The sequence below is a fragment of the Rhinolophus sinicus genome, chromosome 18 (genome assembly GCF_057876585.1).
Source record: "Rhinolophus sinicus isolate RSI-liver-muscle chromosome 18, RSI-T2T, whole genome shotgun sequence".
Taxonomy (NCBI): domain Eukaryota; kingdom Metazoa; phylum Chordata; class Mammalia; order Chiroptera; family Rhinolophidae; genus Rhinolophus; species Rhinolophus sinicus.
Window position 1 is genome coordinate 116,581,546 of NC_142518.1, and position 23,175 is coordinate 116,604,720.

Genomic DNA, 23,175 nt, shown 5'->3' on the forward strand with positions numbered 1-23,175 from the left:
ACTCAACAATACTTTGTATTCTTGTCCGGCAAAGCCAGTGCCTTTCAGAAGCCACCTTACCATTACTGGTTGAATCGCAGCCATTCGTCCAGTCATAGGATTCTAGCTCAGTATAGTTGTCATCATAATCTTCACTGTACAGCTTACTTTCAGGTCCAGGGTCCATGAAGCTCAGATGTGTGCAGCAAGATGTTATCAAAAACTCTGACAATTTACCTGTTTGGATCCTGACAATCGAAAGGTAAATAGAAAACAGGAAATCAGAAAAAAAAAATGCTTTCTAAACACAATTTAGTGGGGAAAGAATACCTGGAATGTTCTGTTGGGGGATTACTAATGTTGCTACATTAGTATAAATTTGGTAAAAGTCACATTTTACAGCACTCCTAGGCACACTGTATTGTAGGTTGGAGTACTGTGTTAACAAAGACTACAATTATGGGTTCACAATCCACCAGCAGATCAGTTTTGCTCTCTTTCACTGCCATGTTGCTACGTTGCTAACTATGCCAAACATCTGGCAAAAGTTTCCATTAGCTACAAAACAAGAATGAAGAAACATCATCACAAATCCATCACATCATTTTAAAAAATACTCAAAAGGACCGTTTTGAAAATACAAGATGGTATTTGAAAATTTGATGAATTATAAATTGTAAGCCATATCCCCCCCACCTATAAAGCCCAGTGTAAAGCCCAGAGGGAAAGTGACTGATTTTCTAAAGAAGCCAATTTAAAGGGGCTCCCAGTGGCGAGATCTTGGATAATGTGAATATTGAAATAAACAATGACAGGAATGGAGCATGACATAATAAATAAAAAAAGACTCCAGAAATCTATGCTGACACTAAAAGTACAAAATAAAAGGGGGGAAGGGAAAGCTCTTTTTGAACAGAACGATTCCAAATACTAAATGTACACAGACTGATAGAAACACAGAATCATCATTTTACAACCCTGTTAGTAATAACTGATTCACCAATGGAAGCTACAACCATTTGGTCAAAGACTTGGGAGAAAGGATATGGACAAACCTGACAAATACCACTTTAACCAAATTGAGAGACATTCTGCAAAATAATTGACCTTCCTTCTTCAAAACTGTCATGGAAACTGTCAAGAAAGATTAACCAAGGGGTGGGGAATTGTTCTAGATTAAAAGACATCAAGGAGATACAATAACTAAATGCCAAAGTGTGATCTTTGACTGGACACTGGAGTGGGAAAAAAGCTATGGGAAACATTATTGGGATGACTGGGTCATTTTGAATATGAGCTCTATATCAGACAATAGTATTGTATCAGTGAATGGTTTTCTGAGTGCGATGATAACATTGCAGTTATGTATCAGAATGCCCTTGTTCTCAGAACACAGAAACTGAAGTATTTAGGGTAGAAGAGTCATGATGTCATGCTGTCTCTGGCTAACTCACACATAGCTCAGCAAAAAAAAGTGTGTATGTGCATGCATGTGTGTGCACGCACATACGTATGTGTGAGAGAGGGAGGGAGGAGAAGAGTAGGGAAAGAGAAAGGAAGGGAGGGAGGAACAGAAGGGAGGTAAGTGGGAGAGATTCTCGATAGGATTTCTGTTAGCTCAAAAGTTTTCAAAATAAAAACTTATGGAAATAAGAAAGGCAGCCAGAATCAAAGAGTGCAGTAACTTTTTTTAAAAAAAAACCAAGAAGTTTTCTGGTCCACTGAATTGATGAGGTCTAGGCAAAGAACTGGGTGGGGAAAGTTCCAGCGCCTCTCTGTAACATTACGTTCCTTGATTCAATCTATCAAACGAGCTTCTCCCGAATTGGATGAGCTTATGTTGTTCAAGATATAGAGAAAGGCATCACAAGTGTACCATTACTATCCCCAGCTTCCAAATTTCACTTCATTTCACTGAAGAGTATATAGAGGTCACTTACCTTGCCCCCCCAAAGTAGCCATCCTGCATTTTTCGGAGTGCTGCCAGGATACTTGAATTCAAGCTGGTTCCATCTTCATCTTGAAATGAAGACAATGTTAAAACAATCTTTATGGTTTTAACTTTTAAATAAGGGGAATCTTTCAATTATTTCAAACATTCTGGTGGTGATGGTACAAATGAGACACTCCTCACAGACCCCCCTGTATTTCAACAATTGGTCTGAGAGCCAACAACACTGCAGAATGGGCAAATGGCAAGGGATGATGGTCAACAAAGGTCCTCAAAGACAGTGTCTCATTTATCATAAGTAGTTTGCAGAGTTTGAAATCTCTTTGTCATCACAAACTCAATGTGCCCCTTTGCAACTGTCACGTTCCTATAAGATTTCTTTGCTTCTATCAATGGCGGCATTATTTATTGAGTCTCTAAATATTGGTGCTGTTTTAATCTGTATCTCATACCTAGTTAGCCAACATCTGACTTGCAGATGTTGTTTAAAATGACTATTGTATCCTTCTTTCCCACTCTGTTTTTACTACCATCAATTCAGTGTATCTTCTCATCACCTTAGTTTCCTTGATATCACATTCTCCTCACTACAATGCATACTGTCACCAAATCAATATTCCCTAAATATCACTTTCATCATGTCACTCCTTGCTCAAAAACTTTTGATAGTTTCCGACTTTTGAGAAAATCTGTTTGAAATAGCTCTGCTTTTTTTTCAAGCTTTTCAAAATCTGATCCCACCTTGCCCAATTTTGTTGATTATACTCCAATATGCAAGACGTCCTCTATTCAGGTTGGCCTTTTCACTGCCCATTCAAAGTCAAGCTCATCCCTGCCTCCAGGCCTCACTTGTGGCATTTTAGCCCTCATCTAAAGTACCTTTCTTTCTTCTCTCCTCTCCATCCCCAAAACCTGAATAAGTCCAACCTCAGTGAAGAAATTTTCTTTGACTACTTGATATCCTTCACTGTAAAACACTAATCTAATGGTTATTGCCTCTTTATATACTGTCTTGACTTATTTTCTATTATAATATTTTTGTGTATTAGCTTTGCCTCTCCAATTACACTTTATACTTTCTGAAGACAATTCTGGGAACACAGTACTGATTAAATGGGTGCTTGTTAGTTGTCTTAAACAAAGAAGAAAGACAAAAAAAAGAAAGAAGAGAAAGAAGAGAAAGAAAGAAAGAAAGAAAGAAAGAAAGAAAGAAAGAAAGAAAGAAAGAAAGAAAGAAAGAAGAGAAAGAAAGAAAGAAAAAGAGAGAGAGGAGGGAGAGGGGAAGAGAGGGGGGGAGAGAGAGAGAGAGAGAGAGAGAGAAAGACTGCCCTACTTGTTCAACTCCTGTGCTTTTAAAGCACTTCAGACATGTGAACAAAATCTTAAACAGTCTGTCCGGACTTTGAAAGATTTATGACAAAGGATTCTTCTCCAATGAAAAGGAATTCTGTGTACTTGGGCAGTACACACAGGCTTCTGGAAGTGACAGCAGAGACACAGAAAGGAAACAGTGCTTCAGTACAGGCTAGAGTCCTCCAGGAACTGAGAACAATGAAGCCTTTCACCCAGTTTCAAGCAAGTCATGTCAGGACACCAAGCCAATAAAGGAAAGATAAACTGAAAGACTTTCCACTTTTCCCCGCTAGATTGTACTGTTTTAGTTAGACAAGCCTTGGAAGGAGAAGTCTGGGAATTTATAAAATCTCGATGCTCCACTGGATTAACACAGATGCAGAATGTAGTATTACTGTCTTTAAAATGAATTGTATTAGTAAAGTTTCTGCAAACTGACCTAGAAACCAATTATCTGAAGTAGCTTGCAACAAAGTTATTCTATGACATTTTTTTTTTTTAATTATGGCTCTCAAAGCACCTGAAATAATCTTGTGTATTGGTTTATTTGTTCTACATTTATTCTACAACATAAGCTCCATGAGAGTAGATTCTGACTTATTCCAAATGTACATTCATTCCTTGCCTCATACGACCTTACCAAGCATGGTGTGTGAGATGGGGAAGGTGATGGTGGGCTGGCCCGTCATCCTCCAGCGGCTGCAGAGGTAGGAGAGGTCTGTTCTGAGCATTTCCACTATCATGTTGTTGTCCAGAGCCAGGTAGAACTGCTGCTGGTCTATAAACTGAGAAAAATAAAAATAACAGCTCACAAAAATTTATTCACAACCACCAAATAATATTTTAAAGTAATGACATATTCATGAGGGTATAGAAGATGTCACAAAGGCAGTAATACCCCCAAAGTCAATGCCTAATTCTTCCCAAAGTATCTGGTGGTCCATCCGTACATATAATAATTTTTGACATTTTTACAGTGTGTTATAGTTTACAAAGTGTTTTCAGGTACATAGTTTTATTTAATGCTATAACAACCCGAAGAGGGTTTTTCTTCTTTTAATAGATAAAAAATAAAGCCAAGAGACATTAATTAAGTGGATTAGCAAAGTCATATGGCAAGCAAATGGCAAGGTCAGAAATACAATCTATGGTCCGTTATTCTTTTGTCTATACCTCAGCTGCACTATTTTAGATGAGAGATGACAAATGGGGAGTTTGATCTTTCTTTCTAGAAAATAGTTTCTCTTCCCCATACACACAGATAATCAGGCTTGCTATTATACTGTTGCTGATGAACACCAGGCCAACAATGTGAACAATCACGGCTAAAATACTATTGACATTTTTGTTTAGAAGAGGGTATCGAAGATCTCCAGGCATTGAAAAAGGACCCCTCCCCTAAACAAACAGAACACATCATTTGGTAGCTGAATAAAAAAGACTATATTTTGTTTATAAAGGATAAGTACAAATATGGTCTTATTTTTAACTTTTCAAAGGAGTACTTCTTAGAGTACTCAAACACTTGCGAAATCCCTAGTCCCTACTTCCCCAACACCCAGGACGACTCTTGGTAACCACAGTCACTTGGTGTAGCTCTGTGCTGCACGTTCAATTGGTCCAACTCCATGAGTATTTACCGAACAACTTAATATGTGCAAGGCCCTGTGGAACTGACCCTTGTCCCAACTCCACTCAATGCTTTTCTTCTGTGCTGTTTCTATTTTATTTCCATTCACCTCAATGAACATTAAAGCTCATTCCACCCACCTGTGGAGTGAAGGTGAAGATTGTTTTCCGAATGTCATAGAGCTTTGAAGTTCCAAGGACTCCCATGTGTCTGTAGGGTCGTCCACTGAGTTTCATCCTACTGTTGCATCCTGAGATAGAATTGAGAAATGGTGAAGATATTTTGAGTGCACAAACCCAATCTGCAAACATTTTTTGTATTAGTTTACTCTTCCTGATTGAACAAACTAAGTTCTGTGTCTCAAACTTAGTGTGCATGTCATGTATAGGGCCATGATAAGCACAGTGGGGCTCTTATAAGAAAGCCACATCATTGTGAGAGACAGGAATGCACATAAAATAGTCAACAAACGATAGAATTCTATTACCAAAATTCGTACACTGAATTCCCTTACAGCCCATAAAAATGCAAAAGGTATAGTGATTATCAAACTTATCAGAGCAAGCTACGCCACAAAGCTGAACAGAAATCTCATCAGCTTAAAGACAGCATACTAAATGGAAAAACTGGAATAAGAGTATCTTGATCTCCTTCAAGAGCATAGTACTGACACATTTTATTCAAATGAATCAAAATATTTCAATATTTTTGTGTCTGATAGGAAATTTGGGGGAACCTTATACACCCAGTAAAATTCACTTGGCAGAGGAACATTTTTGAAAACTTAAAGGAGGGGAAAGACTTAAACTATCAAACAACTACAAAAGTAAAGCATAATTTTGGGCGGCCAGATGGCTCAGTTGGTTACAGCGTGAGCTCTGAACAACAGGGTTGCCGGTTTGATTCCCACCTGGGCCAGTGAGCTGTGCTCTCCACAACTAGACTGAAGGACAACAATTTGGAGCTGATGGGACCTGGAGAAACACACTGTTCCGCAATAAAATATTTTTTAAAATAAAGCATAATTTTAATAAAAATTTAAATAGAATACATATATATCATGGGTCGAATATCACATATGTGTGTATATATGTATGTATGTATACACAGGTGTGCACATTCACACACACATCCACCAAATTTCCCTTAGCACAAGATGTCTTCTTTTTAGTTTAGCATTCTGAAATTAGAATCTATCTGATAATTGATGTCTATGTTAAATGTAGTTGAATTTCTTTCTCTTTTAAAGACAATTATTACATTAACACCTCTTACAATGAGGAAATAGTTCATTTATTCACACACATTTTCCTTTTATAACATAGGATAACACTATACACATTGTTCTCAAACTCTTTTTCCCCAAAATACCGTGTTTCCCCTTAAATAACACCTAGACAGACCATCATCTCTAATGCGTCTTTTGGAGCAAAAATTAATATAAGACTGGGTCTTATTTTAATATAATGTAAAACCGGGTGTTAAATAAGACAGGGTATAATATAGTATAATATAACATAATACCAAGTGTTATATAGGACTGGGTATAATATAATATAATTAATATAATATAAATATAATACTGGGTCTTATATAAGACTGGGCCTTATATTAATTTTTGCTCCAAAAGACGCATGAGAGCTGATGGTCTGGCTAGGTCTGATTTTCGGGGAAACACAGTAATATATATCAAACATCCTTTCATGTTTTCTTTTTTGCTGGAATACATATTTCTTCGGGATTCTCTTTTTGCCCCTGCTTTATCCTAAGTGTGATACTTATCAACTATGCCATGTTGCTTCACTCTTAGAGACAGAACCGGAGAGCTGTAAATGCCTTGGTCATATTCCACATCCACTCTGTGAAGTACACATTTTACCTGAGATTTATATCAGAACCAGGTTTATCCATTGCTGCTTCAATTTGGTTCTTTCTTTATTTAGGTAAAATATACATCACATAAAACTTTCAATTTTAACCATTTTAATTATTCAGTGGCATTCAGTACATTTGCAATGTTGTACATTTATCACCACCATCCATCTTCAGAACGTTTCATCTTCCCAAACTGAAACTGTCTCCATTAAACAACAACTCTCCATGTTCTCCTCCTCCCAGTCCCTGGCAACCACCCTTCTTTCTGTCTCTACGAATCTGCTTACTCCAGGTATCTCACATATCTTGAATCATACAGTATTTTTCCTCTCGTAACTGGTCTATTCCACTTGGCATATGTCTTTAAGGGTCATCCATTTTGCAGTATGTGACCAAATTTTATTCTTTTTTAAGACCGAGTAATATTTCATTGCATGTATATACCACATTTTGTTTATCTTTTCATCCATCAATGGACACTAGGTCTTTTTTTTTTTTTTGGTAATTTCTTATAGTGTAATATACATGAAGTTAAGTATATGAAAACTGGTGAATTTTTACATAGTAAACACACAACCCAAATGAAGATAAGGAACATTACCAACATTACTAGAAGCCTCCTTTGTACCCCTTCCCAATTATTAATGTCCCCCAGCTCCCAAAGTTAACCACCATTCAAATATCAATCACCATAAATAAGTAGGTGTTGTCCATTTTCAAGCTTTATATTAGAATCATACAATATGTACTTTTTAATATCTAGTTTCTTTCACTTGACATTATATCTATGAGATTCATGCATATTGTTGTACATACAATTAGTCCATTCATTTTAATTGCTGTATAATATTCCAGTTTATGAATGTATCATTGTTTATCCAGTCACTTGTTAATGAATATTTGAGCTTTCCCCCCAGTTTTTGGTTATTATAAATAAAGCTCCTATGAACATTATTGTGTTAGAGGTCCCAAAAATCACCTCCACATTTGGTGATTCACTAGGACTCACAGGACTCAGCTGTTGACCGTAAACAAATAGGCAGATATTTCTCCAGCAAAATGAGTTTATTCAGAAAAAATAAAAAACTGCAATTCAGGTTATACTGTGAAATGGTGAACCACAAACAAGTCCAGAGAAACAAAGAAGAAGAAGGCTCTTTTATGGACCTGGGAGGCACTGTTGTAAAGGAAGAGTCCACTGTGGGGAAGCTGAGAGTTTCAAGTACAGTGACTTTTCATTGACTGAGTTCTGGCAGCCTCCCACTGGCTGAGTTGTTACTGGGCAAGGAGGAATCTTTTCTTCCTCCTGCTGAGATAGTAAAGTGGTATCACTTCCTGTCAGAGGTGCAAGGTATGTCTCTTCCTGTAGGAAGTGTGTGTTGAATGACATGTACATGAGAGTTCTGTCTTCCAGTCTCCACATTCCATTTTAAATGAGGTTTCTGCTTATTAATTTTTGCAGAGCATACTGGCTCTGTACTAATGGCTAAGGTTTATTACAGCAAAAGGATACAAAGCAAAATCAGCAAAGGAAGAAGGTGCACGGGGCACAGTCTAGAGGAAACCAGGTACAAGCTTCCAAGAGTCCTCTTCCAGTGGAGTCACGCAGCACACCTCTAATTCCTCCAGCATCAAATTATGATGACACGTGTGAAGCGCTGCCTACCAGCTCAGTAGAGACTCAGTGCCCAATGTTTATATCAGAGGCCAGTCATAGAGGCACCCTCCACCTGGTATGTACCAAATCTTGAGACTCTCAGAAGGAAAGTAGGTGTTCACAGCATAAGCCATATTGTTGGCACAGTTTAGACACAGTAAACTATCCTTATTAGTTAGGGGCTGGTGGAAACCTCCCTCAAATCCAACTCTTCAGATGCCAGCCAAGGGCTAACCTTCCAAGCAGGCCTGTCTAAGGACAGCATTCTCAGGCCTTTCGTGTTAACTCTTTTCTGCACATTGTCTGCATCCCTTAGAGCATGTATGTATGTATGTATTTCTGTTGAGTATATACCCAGCAGTGGAAATCACAGGGCACAAGGTATGTGTAAGTCCAGTTTTAGCAGACACTGCCTAGTAGTTTTCCAAAGCAGTTACACCAATTTACATTCCCACCAGCAGTGTAAACAATTTCCATTTGTTTCACATCTTCGATAACACTTAGTATGATCAGTCTTTAATTTTAGCCACTCTAGGAGGTGTGTAGTGGTATTTCATTGTAGCTTTAACTTGCACTTTTCCTGATGAAATAATGAGGTTCAGCACCTCTTCAGTACATTTAGTGGCCATCCTCTTTTGTGAAATAGTTTTTCATTTTTCTATTGGGTTATCTTCCCTTTCTTAATGATTTGTAGGAATTCTTTATGAGTTCTGGATTTCAATCTTTTGTTAGGTATATGGATTCCAAAATTCTCCTACTCAGTGGCTTGTGTTTTCATTTTTGGTAGTTTCTTTTGATAAAAGGAAGTTCTTAATTTTGTGAATATTTTACTTTAGGTTTAGTGCCTTCCATGTCCTGATTAAGTCTATCCCCAATGTCACCAAAATGGTTTCCTATTGTATGTCCTAATAAGCTTTACTACTTTACCTTTCATATTTGGGCCTATAATCCATATGGACATGGATATCTTTGGGGGCTATTATTCAGCCTTCCACAAGGGTAGTTTAGAAATTCTACATATCCTTTTTTTTTGTTGCTAATGGTGGGGTAATTTGCGTAATGTGAAATTTGTAGTAACTTGTGTAAATCTGTAATTTGTGGTAATCTGTTTAATGTGTCTATAACTAAGTTTACTATATAAATTGAATAAAAATAAGTGCTAATTAAAAATAAGCATTATTACTCTACATAAAATTAGCATGTATTCAAAATGGAAATCACGTCCCAAGAAAGGGGAGAACATGTTAGTTAAGCATACACTTGGAATGAAAATACAATATTGCCCGGTAACAGTCATGCCTTATGTACTAAAGAGTTCATAACACACACCTAAAATCATCAAGCCTGCTGAGGATATATAGGGTTAGAAACTTAGATTCCAGATACTCTAAATTCCTCCTCAGATCTAATTTAAAGTGATATGAGATCAAGGAAAAAGAGAAAGGAAATAAAGCAGCCTGTATCAAATAATGCTTTGATTCTGGCCAGCTGGCCAGACTGCTTACCTAGGCTGGAGTAAATGTGGCTGAGAATACGAGCTGGTTGTACTCTGATGGGGTGTACCTCAGCAATGGTCTCCACATCAATCCCCTTGTCCTTCAAAATGGCCTTGATTTCTTCTGTCTCAGCTAGAATGGAAACTATAAGAAAGAAAGAAGATGAGGTCAACAGAAAATTTTATTTCAGTAAAAACCTAAAATCTCTCAAGCCACACGATTTCTTTTGAAGGGAAGAAAAAGGAAAGGGGAGGGAATTAATAATTACTGGGGAACCTTGATGAAAGAAGTATCATGCTAGGTACGTAACAATATTATCTAAATGGAAAAGGAAAAAAGATCTCCTGCGTTAGAGTACTGGAGTTTGGTTTGGGGCTAAGTACCTAGAAAAGGCCACACTCTCTTTAGATCTGGGATTCCATGTTTAAATAGGAAACTAATCCACCATGTGTGTTACAGCTTGGGTGAAAGTTGATTCCCCAAGGCCCTTACAACCAGGGCCAGGCTTATGAGGGTAATAAAGAAAACCCTAATGATAAGAATTGCTCTATAGCTAGAGAATGGTAGAAGACAAGGTAAATTTGGGATAAATAATTGAGGTAACATAGTTGAAACGGTGTGCCTGTTTTTTGGGGGTTTTTTTGGGGGCGGGAGTATAGGGGGTAATACTTTTACAGACTCAGAGCCTGCCAAGCCTGGACAAACCTTTCTTCCTCTTACATTCATATGTCTGAAGTAATAATCATACTCACAGGGAGGAGACCAGGCCAGCCCCGCAACTCTGCTGTCTACTCTCCCTCTATGAGATAGATCCCTGCCTGGGGGCCAGTAATCTGTGTGGGGCCTCAGCTGGCTTGACACTAAGCACCAGGGCAAACATGCACCCCATCCCTGCTCTGCTAGAGCCGCTAGATGTGTTGAACTGGGTTTATGGGAAAGTGAGGGCACCACTTGGCTCACTCCAGCTTACCAATGTGCTTTATGTTGAGTTTTTTTAACTTTTATTTATTTAAAGTGTGTTTTTCCAGGACCCATCAGCTCCAAGGCAAGTAGTTGTTTCGATCTAGTTGTGGAGGGCACAGCTCACAGTGGCCCATGCGGGGATCGAACCGGCAACCTTGTTGTTAAGAGAACCGTGCTCTATAACCGGCTGCCCCTATGTTGAGTTTTAGGGCCAACACCTCGTTAACGAAGTGGTACCTTGCTTTCCTTTGCCAGTATCCTTTGTGTATTTTTCTATCTTGGGAACATCATGTTGCATTGCTGTGGTCTGTGGCAGGATATGGTGACTACAGAGGCCCCTGGGCATAACACCATCTTGATCAGTTCTAACCGAAGACATGAAAAGGACAAAGATTCTCCAGGGAAAATGTACAGGGAGGAATGATAATGGGCCGAGAAAAGTCCGGGAAACATATGTGGTCATGCGTTCATTCATCAATAAACATTTACTAAGTGCCTAAATGGGCACGAGGGATATAGGCAGGAGGTGGGGAGAAGAAGAAAGCTGTAAGCCAAGTGCCAAAGTCTTTAATGAATGAATTACAGCAACCAGGAGATCATATCGGCACATAGCATAAGCCTCAAAGGAGAACAAGCTTTTTCATGGGAGGGGAAGTATAAGCTATCTTTTACATAATGTTTGCTATATACATTGATAAGCAAAGACTACCTGAATGACCACGTAAGATGGCAAATACAAGGGGGTTTAGAAAACACACAGGGTGACCAAAGTCAAGTGACTGGAGACATTTCAGATGACCTTCACAGCAGGACTGCGTACCATATTGGATAGTGTTATTGGAGAGTCAAATATCACCTTGAGCTTTCCACACTAGGAGACTAGGAAAACAGTGATGTCATGCAGAGACATAAGGAAGGTGGAAAGATCTGCTTTTCTTGGGAGAGATAACACGATGGGAAAACAGGTCAGGTTTGCATTTGAAGTGGAAGTGGTAAAGGTGTTTTACAGGTATTGGGACTAGAATTCTTAATACCTTTATAGAAATTAGCCCAGTGTTTTTCGTAGAGTACATACCTCAAAATTTAAGTTGATTGTTAGGGAAAAAAATAAAGGTTAGGAGTACGCTCCAAAGAGGCAATAGTTGGAGCCATGGAAGCCAATTTACTATGAAGGAGGTTGCCCTAGAAAACTAATACAGTGTAAATACAGAAAGAAGTGTAGAATACTAAGTACACAATCATTAGGAAGATATAAGAACGGAGGACTAGCAGGAAAAGCACAGAAGGAATGCTCAGAAAGAAAGCAGAGACAATCAAGAGGCAACAATATCATGACAATGAAAAGAAAAGTGTTTCCAGAAGTAAGGAGTGGTTAAGAGTGTCAGATAATATCACTTGCTAAGCATTTATTCATAATTAAGATTAGTAGCAATTTTGAAACCATACAGAACCAAGTTCATTTTATACTTTTTGAAGCCTACCAAAATGCATGATAAAGAATACAGTCATCATTTAGTGGCCAAATGAGATCTTTGTATAAAGTTTCTGCTGATGGGAATCAGAATACAGACCTTGAACCACAACATCTGGCTTTGGCACAGTAGAAAACCTACGATTCAGAGGATCAATTTCTCCAGGAGCTAAAAATCCCTAAAGAAAAACCATAAAAAGACAGATTACTTTCTCTCACAAAAAGCTAATGTTTGAGGAGAAACAACATACCAGTGTCATAGCCCTGTACCATAACGTGTAAGAGGCAGGTATGGAAAGGAAACAAACACCTTCACTGTGTGAAAATGTTTGAACTCCTGAATTCATATCCAAATTAATTTTATCTGGAGTTCATTTCTAGTGGCTGCCACAAATCCTTTTTGGAAATAGATAGAGTATAAATGATAAACAGGAAGTTTTCTAGTTCCACCTCCACCTTCTCTGGATGTACATGATTAGACAACCAGATCATAACATTTATTATCAATAACTTAACTCATTAGTCCTATTGATTTCTCATTTATTCATGTATCTCCTATGCCTTCTACCTAGCAGATATCTTTTGACTTGAGTTTCTGTCCTTGATGAAATGTGATCAACTCACCCATTTTTCTCTTAAGAGTACCATTCATATACTCCTTTTTTTCATAGCATTTATTCTAATTGAATGAGAAAGTCACTGGGTAAGGATTAATTTAAACAAATCATTCTGCCCATCATTGCTACATTCATAATATCAACTACAGATAATCAAACCTTTATGCTTGTGGACCCTGAGAAACAAGACACCTACCAAGAAGGGCTCCTGGTGGTTCACTGGGCTCAAGCTGAAAAGCAGAGCCCAGCAGGCATTTCTAAACAGGGTCCTCAGGGGAACCGCACTTCAGGGTGAAGCCTGCACTGAGTTGCCTGCCTCCCACACTGTGTTCCTGCCCTCTGAGCCAGCCTTTATAAAGGGGTTCATGAAATCCTATTTCAACCAATAGGACTGAGGCCTTCCCCATCTAATCAGAGCCGAGCAGCTATCTCCCCATCAACATCTTCACCAACTAATCAGAGCGGCTCCACATTCTGACCAATCAGTGCCTTTTGGACCAATCAAGCTATGACGGTTTGGGGTCCTCATTCGCATGAGGACAGACCATTCAGGGGCCAGAATGTGGGGCTTCTCTCTATATAAGCCAGCGCCCCTCCAGCTCGGAGAGTACACTTTCCCTTCCCACTAAAGAACGCTTTTCCTGAGCTGGAGCTGAAACAATGAAACACCAAAGACATATCCTCGGACCAGAGAGGAGCAGAGCAGACAGAGCTGTCTAAGCAGAGCTGTCTAGCTGAAGTGGGGCCCCATGGCCACTTCGCCCCATGGCTGCTTCAACCCAGGGCCACCTCACTTCAAGGCCTTCTCACTGGGGATTCCTGTTGGCTTTGAATTGGCGCCAACCGACCATCAGTTGACATGCTGTACACCTGGAACTCATAGTGATGTATGTCAATTATAACTCAATAGAACTGGGAAAAACAAAAACAGCTGCAAGAAATAAACAGTCATATATAAACAGGTCAAAGAGTCTGGTGCAGAAAGGACAGCTAAGTCCCACCCAGGATCCTCTAGGAGCCTGTGTTATAGCTTACCATAATAACCTACAATAGGGAAATAGGTTTGTCAGTAAATCTGGAAAGCTTTGAGAAAGAGAGCCCTTATATGCTCAAAATGTCACCAATAAGCTGGACAGAAAGTAAGGAATTCCCCAGTGCCTCATTAAGAGCTGTCTCAGCAGAATTTAATGTAAGAAACATTTAGAGTCCCTTACCAAAAAACAAACAAATAAAAACTGTGATGTTCCCAAACACTTGTCATGGTACCTAAAATGATCTCCTCAGTTTTTTCAACTAAAGAATGAAACATTATGTTGCTTAGAAAAGTTAGCACTGACATCCATTACCAGTCATTTACTATCTTAGCACAATTGCATGCATCAGTCACCAGGCAAGGCACTAGGGGTGTTTTGAAGGAAAAGATGCAGGGCCTGATCCCAGAGCAGCTCCAAGTACAGTGCCAAGGTAGGAAGCCCTGGGCGGTGTGAGGGATGTGGTTGCCAGAGGGAAAGATTTTTGTCAAGGACTGGCCATGCTCCCACTCTAAGGCCCAGGGTGGAGGGGAGGAATCTATAATTAAGGCAGGATACAAAAGGCAGCAGATTTAATGAGCTACTCACAAATTTGGTTACTGTGGTGAGTAAAGCAGGAGAAAAGGGGAAGAGGCTTGAAGTTTCCCCTTACCTCTGCCATCAAGCTTCCTAAGATGTACAGAGACTGACCCCACATATGAGGCAACTTGCCCATGGGGACTCGGTCCACAGTGTGAGGATTTTGATATTCTTCATCAACCTAAAAGAAAATATGATAAAGATACCACATGGAGGGTAAGAGTTTTAAGAGACTAGACAACAAAAAGGCTGAGTCTGGACTGTGATTCATACCCTATGAAACAGTCACATATGCAAAGCACTGAGAAGTCAAGCAGTACGACTAGTCTGGGGCAGTGCTCCGCTGATGTCCATGGACACAGATCACCTGAGGAGCTTGCCCAAAGGCGGATTCTGACTGAGGAGGTGTGCAGGAAGGCCTGGCATCTGTATTTCCAACAAGCTCTCGGGTAATGCTGGTGATGTCGTAGGAGCTTATCCCACCCATTTGCACCAGAATGGAAGACTGCGTCTCTCCCACGGGAGGAACACCGGTACTCCTGACCAGCATTGTGGGAAAATGGAGACATGTTTCATTTTCCAGGAGAGATCTATTCAAACAATCCTAGATCACTGGTCTCAAAGCACAGAATACCAAATCCTGAGAGTTCACACAGAACATCCCACTGGTTCTGCTCATTGATCTCTGTATCATTCTCAAGCTTAAGGTTTGGTCTTTTTTAAAAAAACAATCGATCACTGAACAATTCATTTCGTTTCTTTACATTGAGGACTGGTTGCCACAGCAAAAGGTGGTACATGTTTAACGCATGCATTTTGGTGAGTCTGGGGATACGTGTCTACCCAGGAAACTAGCACTGTAACGCCTGGTCTCACCCTGGTCTCACCCTGGTCTTGCTGCACAACAATGCCATCACTGAGACTGCTTGAACCATTTATCTTGAAAGGAACAAAGTTATATTTTTATTATCCTAGACCTAAACACAAAGTTTTAGAATGCAAAAATCAGAAGATGGTAAAAATTATTCGACGGAAACGAGGCAGTCCCCTGGAGGTACCGCTCCTCTTCCCCGGCGCCGTGGTACGGCACGTCTAGCTCACCTTGTCAGGAGGAACACTGTACAGCTCTGGCAGAAGTGGGACTCCATTTTTGCCCTTGATGAGGACTTCTTCCAGAGCCTCTCTATATTCTTGAACCTGTATGTATAAGAAAGGGAGAAAAACATCTATGGAGAGTTCCCTTTGGGAATCTAGGGGAGGGCTGTAGCCAAAGAAGGTCCTCTCGCAAAGGAACGTGTTCACTGAGTAAGAGAGAGAAGGAGGGGAGGTAGCATTTATTAAATGTTTATTGTAGGCCAGATGCTATGAGTTTTGCTTTAACACATTTCATTTTAATAACCATCCTAGGAGCTACATGCAATTATAGGATTTTTAAAGGGAAATTAAGACTAAAAGAGGTTAGGAAGTTATGGAAGAGCACACAGCGAGTACAAGGTTGAGCTCAGACTTGAACCCAAGTCAGCCTGCCTCCACAGGCCTGTTTTGACATAGTTTCTTTACTTTACATATACTGGCTTTTAAAACTGTATTTTACCTGCCAAATTAAGTTTCTAGTTTGGTCAAGTTTACATTTTTTGCTTAACAATTGGCTGTATATTAGTAATACACAAAAAGGAAAAAAACACTATGATTTATGGTAGAAAAAATATAGTCAGTTCTGCTATAACAGTTGTTCTAAAAACACAAATTTGTACCAATGCATTTGGTATATTAGGGAACAATCTGAGCATAACATGAATTTCACATATGCTCATGCACAATTTCGACTGAGAACACATTTAGCTGAACTGAGGCATGAAAGATTACACAAAACACCCAGGTATACAGCTCAGGAGGACAACGAACCACACCCATCCATGTTTGCTGTTACAACTTTCCATCCGTTTCAGATGACCCTCCTTCCACCGCCTCAAAACTACCGAGCTGCTCGTGGCCTGAATAGCTAGCTCTGTGCCTTCCCTTTTCTTCAATTTCCCCCTCCTTCTTCTCAGTCTGTTTTTATTCTTCTTCTCTGTTCTTTTTATCTTTTCTCTCATTCTTTTGCTAGCTGTCTTTTGTTCTCTTTCTCTGGCACACAGGGTAGCAGGCATGGGAGCCCCGGTGAGCTGGTAGAAACATGGGTGCACATATCCACAAGCAAATTGCAGCTCCTTTTCAAAGCACAAGTGCCAAATCTACTGTGGTATTTATGTATGTATTTCTTACCTACTTAACACGTATAAAGCTGTGATGCTGTTCTTATTAGGGTACTGTTGTTTTGTATGTATTTCTGACCAACTTTTTAAGGTTATGCCCCAACCCTATTTCCCTATAAGCACTATAGATTTTATTTCTCAAATATGCACAGCATGGTGATTTTCTAAGAACTTATGTCTCATTACAGCTGAACTGACTGTACCTTGCACTTACAGCATGTCTTTATGAAATTCAACTTTAGGGATGTCTTATTCTTCACTGAAGAGAGAAAAACTATTTTCATCTTATGTACAGAGAAACCAAATTTAATGGCAATACTTGGGTTACTCAATGGTTAGTAGTGAAGCTGAAAAATCAAAGAATCCAGGTCTTCCAAATCTTTTTTCTCCCAAGTTAAAAAAAAACAAAACAAAAAACCCCGAATGTGCTTTCTACATAGTAGGCATATTTGATAAATAAATCTTTCTCTGAGGAAGCAAAGTTTTTGATAAACCATTTTATGGAATTTGAGGACTGAGAAAACCAGTAGAATCAAAACAGAGTAATCGAAATAGGGCAGGTTATTTTTATTATTGCTTGCTCAAAAAAGTATACTCTAGGGGCGGCCGGATGGCTCAGTTGGTTAGAGCGCGAGCTCTGAACAACAAGGTTGCCAGTTCAATTCCCGCATGGGATATGGAATGTGGGTTGTGGCCCCTGCAAGTAAAGATTGAAAACAAATGACAACTGGACTTGGAGCTGAGCTGTGCCCTCCACAACTAGATTGAAGGACAACGACTTGGAGCTGATGGGCCCTGGAGAAACACACTGTCCTCCAATATTCCCCAATAAAATTTATTTTTAAAAAACATATACACTATAATTTATTAGAATTTAGAGTAAAATAGTACTTTGTGGTCCCTGGAACTTTGGTGTAACCCTATTATTCAAAGTCATATTGGCAGTTACAGATTAATATTGGCCAAAGCATTTAAATTACACAAAATTTATTTTATGTAGCCAAGAATAAGTGACTCCCAAATCCATTGGATTTATGTCCAAGCTTAGACCATAGCCAATTTGTAGAATGCCTGACACTAAGCTTACTTGACTAAGTTTCCCAATCTCACTGTTTTCCAATGATGATTTCTAAACTACTTTACTCATGTAGCTAAAAAAGCAACAATGACTGTGTTTTCAGGGGTGAGGACAGAGCATGAGTGGATTGCTGGGTTTTGTTTGTTTTGTTTTTGTGGGTTTTTTTGGGGGGTTTTTTTGGCTAAAGTGAGAACATCATATCTAAGATTTACTTTGAAAAAGACATACAAAGTCAGGAAATACATTCAAGTGCCTCTAATGACTGTGGCAAGTAAACAGGGCTTGCCATTTTGCTTTCCTATTTGTTAAAAGCCAAGTCTAAGTGATGGGAATAGCCAGGTCTTCCAAATCCTAATCTAGTGCCCTCAACTACTTGTTTCCCCAAAAATAAGACCGAGTCTTATATTAAGTTTTGCTCCAAAAGACGTATTAGGGCTTATATTCAGGGGACGTCATCCTGAAAAATCATGCTAGGGCTTATTTTCCGGGTAGGTCTGATTTTCGAGGAAACACGGTTATTAGTCACTAGAAGATACTCTGTCTCCTCCCTATTAAGGAAGACTTCCATTTGGACACAGGGTTGGTACAGCCATTAATTGAAAGAGGAAGACACAATAAGAACATTCTGCTGAAAAGCTCTTTCCCCAGAGCATTACCTGTTCTGCATTACCACTGAAGACCCCATCAAGGATAAAGTACGTCCAGAACAATGGCCATTCACACTCTATGTTTTCAAATAACTTCAGTTCAGCTGGCTCATAGTATAGACGATTGGGATCCTAATAGAAACATAATAAACAAAGTCTTATCACTCCAAGGTCAGACGTGTACCTTCAGTTCAGAGCTATTACAATACAGCCTTTTAGCACTGATAGTTTGTTTCAGAGAAGGCAGAGCATGTACATACTCCTCTCCCTTAGCAAGTACTTTGTGATGTGACTTCTAACGAGTAGAACCGGGACAATAATGACAGCACAGGCAGATGTAAGAAGAAGTGAGATTAATCTGTAATAAACTCGACTTTGGTTTTACACTTGTTAAGTTTTAGGTAGCAGCAGAACATACAAGCAGAAATGTTTAGAAAGACAGTAGGAGGTGAGGATTTGGGAATCATTCTCATTGAGGTGATGCACGGAGCATGAGTTATAGATGTAGTACCTATATAACGAATGAATGGCCAAAGAACAGAATCTTGAAAAACCCTCAGTTTGGTGAGTGAAGGAGAGAAAGAGGGAAAGAATTAGGATGGTGTAGTGTTGTGCATATTAAAATAGAACAAGAATTTCAAGAGGACGCAGGGATAGGTAACAGTGATGTACTACAGAGAAGTCAAGAATAAGGATTGAGGAAAGGCTACTGGATTGGTCACTTAGGAGATTTTGATACTGTTTCAGAGCATAATTTTGGTAGATTGGTAGGGGCAGAAGTCAACAGGGATAAAGAATAAAGTTGAAGAGAAGGAGACCAGAAGAGTCTGAGCTTGATGATTAAAAAAAAAAAAATTACAATGGCTCTCAATCACCAAATCTGAGCCTTAAATGATGTTTACATTGCCAAAGAAAGTGCTGGTTATTGACCATTCATTCTCTTGATAATACTTAATTTTCTCCACTGATATTGCCAAAAACTTTTGACAAGTATAGCAAAAGGAAGTTAACTTTTCTAGATCAAGAACTATTTAGAAGTAACCAACTGCAAAAGGTGGAAAGGGGCCAGAAAGATCTACTGATACAAGATTTTTCCCTTTATAATTATTAAAATTTTGGGGGGGAAGATACAAATATTCTGTTTTGGCCTAAACTTTCATCCACTGATTTAAGCATCCATCAGTACCTCTTTCTGAAACCAACGAACTGCAAGAGGTGGAAGGACTATACCGTCTTCTACTTTACTTAATCCAGAAAGGCCAACAAACAGAACTTAGCAACTAAGCCCAACAAAGGTAGCAAACATCAGTTACTGATATCCCGCTTAGTGATTATTTTAAGTACCATCAGTGAGGTAAGTATTTTCTCTGAATGAGGCTGCAGGTAGTAATAACCATTCTACCTTGGACTCATTTTGTGGAGAAGAAACTTACCTCTTTAGGAGTTTTATATCCATCTCGTAGAAAGCGACAGCAACCATAACGACCCTGTGAATGCAGAGAAAAAAGGTCAGAAGCATGCACATTGGTCCAGCATATAATTAAACAGAAATACATCCTTTGCAACAGCTACATGTGCCAACCTATCGCCAATACAGGCACAATACTTTAAAAATAGTAATTAAAAAACCCTGATAACAGCCCAGCCCCAGAAACTGGTTTCAGAAATGTGATTTCAAGTAAGGGCTAAGTTACATGCTCTTCCCTAAAGCAGAGTTCCTAATATTACCCTCTGAATGGCTTTCCCACATAGGGTGAGTCTGTGACAGCCCAATTATTAACCCGTGTGTTCCTGCTCACATGGCTCATAAGAGATCACAGGCTTGTTTTTAATAAAAGAAAATACATTTTAAATTTGGAGATAATCTGAGACTTACAGAAGACTTTCAAAAGCAATGCAATTCCCGTATACCCTTCAACCACTGTCCCCTTATATTAACCATGTCATATAACCACAGAATATTCATCAAAACTGAAAAATTAACGTTGGCACAACACTGTTAACCAAAGTACATAGCTTACTTGGATCTCACCAGTTTTTCCACTAATGGCTTTTTTCTGTTCTAGTATCTGATTCAGGATCCCACTGCATTTAGTTGTTACGTCTCCTTAGTCTCCTTCAACCTGTGACAGTTGCTCAGTCTTCCCTTGTTTAAAAACTGTCACTTTGGAAGCGTGTTCATCAGTTATTTGTAGAATGCCCCCCAATTTGGTTTTGTCTGATGCTTTCTCATGATTAGGTTGAGGTTGTGCATTGCTGGGAAGGATAGCATAGAGGTGCTGTGCACCTCTCAGTGCCTGTATCAGGGTGTACATGGTGTCAATATGCATTATTACTGGTAATATTAACCCTAATCACCTGGTTACATCACTGACACAGGTCATTCTCAAGACCCCAAAACATACTAATTTCCCCTTAAAGTCAGAGCCCTAAAGAAAGACATATATAGACATACCTGAAGCTTGGTGATGATTTCCTGTTTTGTGACCTCCACTAACTCATTATCCTCTACAGCAAAGGCTGGGAAGGAAATAACTGAAAGTAGACTAGCATCAACTTCTTTGGACGTTGAAGCCCGGGGGAGTATTGAATTGAGGATAGACTAAGAGAAAGGAAAGCAAATGTGGCACATGAGTAAATAATTCTGGGTTATAAAACTAACAGATTTCATTTCAAAAGATTTATGGAGAAGAGAATCATTCAGAAGAAAATCTACACATTATTTAATACTGAGTGCTTAGAAAACTAGCTATTTCTCTGAGTTACCCCTTCTCTCAATGCTTTCCAATCCTGATTCTTAAGCAGCTGCTAATGGATAAAGATTAACATCACGATCCCACCTATAATCTTGTTGCTCCATTAGCAGCTATTTAAGCATAAAGATCAGAGAAAATATAGCTGCTGAGAAGAGGGAAAGAGAAGGCTCAGCTCCTATACCACTGACATTTATCTTTTCCATGGAAAATTTTGTGGTTTTGAAATTAGAAGGTGAGTTTGTATCACTATGAGTGTCTAATCAGGGTTTGAAAAAGAGAAGAAGTCATCTCACCAATGAGAAGAACGTTACTCTTTCAATACAGAGAGTGATCTTAAACAAAACTGAAGATATGCATTTACCACTTAAATAGTCTAATCTCCAAACATTTAATCCTAGAGCCAATCTGGGACAAGAGAACTTTTCAGAGCGACTATCAAGAACACTTAAATAAAAAAACCCTTGTTCTCTTGCTATATTTTGAAAAGGAGATATTCAGGAGCAGAGCCCATAGACCCTTGATATGACAACAGTGGAGAATTCCATAAACTATGATGTGATCCCGTTATAACGCTGCGTGAGAGAACAGAACTATGATCTATGTTACAGCTCATGCTATATCAGGCTTATCTCAGTATAGAATGTTTGATTACGACATTTAAAAAAGATTTTTACTAAAATAAAGCTAAGATTCAACATTATATTAGTTTCAGGTGTACATCATAGTTATTTACAATAAGACATTTTGGGCACATGGCAAGAAATAAGATTATGTACTCTCATTCAGGTCTCCTTATTCTCAAGTTCATGTTAAGTCTGATTCTGGGTAAGAACAAAATTTTCTGTAACATGGTCTGTTATTTTCTTACCTGGCAGTGTTGCACTTCATCGGCTAGGACATGGATAACTGACTGGGGCCCACCTTTCACACCAAACAGATCCAGTTCATCTAATGCTTCCAGGGCTGCCTGTGAGGAGCAAAGAAAGAAAGTCAACTTCAGCATTAGAAAGATATATATTTTTTCTCCTTGTACCTCAGTATCATATCAACGCACATAATGTCATTTTGAATCTATTCAGAAGAACAGACAATACAATAACATTCTTTATTCCCGGGGGCCTCTGAACTGTTCTTTGCTTCCCAAATTGTCCCAGAGACAGTTAAGATGGAGGTTGTAGCCATTCTTTCATGATAAAACCCCTCAACAAATTCAATATAGAAGGAAAGTACCTCAACCTAATAAAGGCCATATATGACAAGCCCACAGCTAACATCATACTTAATGGAGAAAAACTGAAAGCTTTCTCCCTAAGATCAGGAACAAGACAAGAACGCTCACTCTCACCACTGCTATTCAACATAGTACTGGAAATCCCAGTCAGAGTAATCAGGCAAGAGAAAAAAATAAAAGGCATCCAAACTGGAAATGAAGAACTCAAATTGTCGTTTTTTGCAGATGACATGACTCTTTACATAGAAAATCCTAAAGACACCACCAAAAAACTATTAGAAAAAAGAAACAAATTTAGTAACGTTACAGGATTAAAAAATTAATATACAAAAATCTGTTGCATCCCTATATACTAACAATGAAATATCAGAAAGAGAAATGAAGAAATCCCATTTACAATCACAACAAAAAGAATAAAATACCTAGGAATAAATTTAACAAAGGAGGTGAAGGACCTGCACACTGAAAACTAGAAGACATTGTTGAAAGAAACTGAAGACATAAAGAAATGGAAAGATATTCCATGTTCATGGATTGGAAGAATCAACACAGTTAAAATGGCCATATTACCTAAAGCAATATACAGATTTAATGCAATTCCTATCA

The 23,175-nt window shown here is 38.9% G+C and overlaps 1 protein-coding gene across 2 annotated transcripts in view; it reads right to left on the bottom strand.

Annotated features, from left to right (window-relative positions):
• PHKA1 (phosphorylase kinase regulatory subunit alpha 1) overlaps positions 1-23,175 on the bottom strand; it is a 72,246-nt gene that overhangs the window by 25,848 nt on the left and 23,223 nt on the right. For both annotated transcript variants that reach the window (XM_019747970.3, XM_019747972.3), the window contains exons 7-18: positions 22,207-22,305; positions 21,038-21,184; positions 20,016-20,069; positions 18,592-18,714; positions 15,704-15,799; positions 14,676-14,783; positions 12,476-12,554; positions 9,951-10,085; positions 5,054-5,163; positions 3,924-4,068; positions 1,920-1,998; positions 61-227 (exon numbers count right to left, since the gene is read on the bottom strand). In XM_019747970.3, coding sequence (XP_019603529.1) covers positions 61-227; positions 1,920-1,998; positions 3,924-4,068; positions 5,054-5,163; positions 9,951-10,085; positions 12,476-12,554; positions 14,676-14,783; positions 15,704-15,799; positions 18,592-18,714; positions 20,016-20,069; positions 21,038-21,184; positions 22,207-22,305 — 1,342 coding nt within the window. The remainder of the gene's footprint in view (positions 1-60; positions 228-1,919; positions 1,999-3,923; positions 4,069-5,053; positions 5,164-9,950; positions 10,086-12,475; positions 12,555-14,675; positions 14,784-15,703; positions 15,800-18,591; positions 18,715-20,015; positions 20,070-21,037; positions 21,185-22,206; positions 22,306-23,175) is intronic.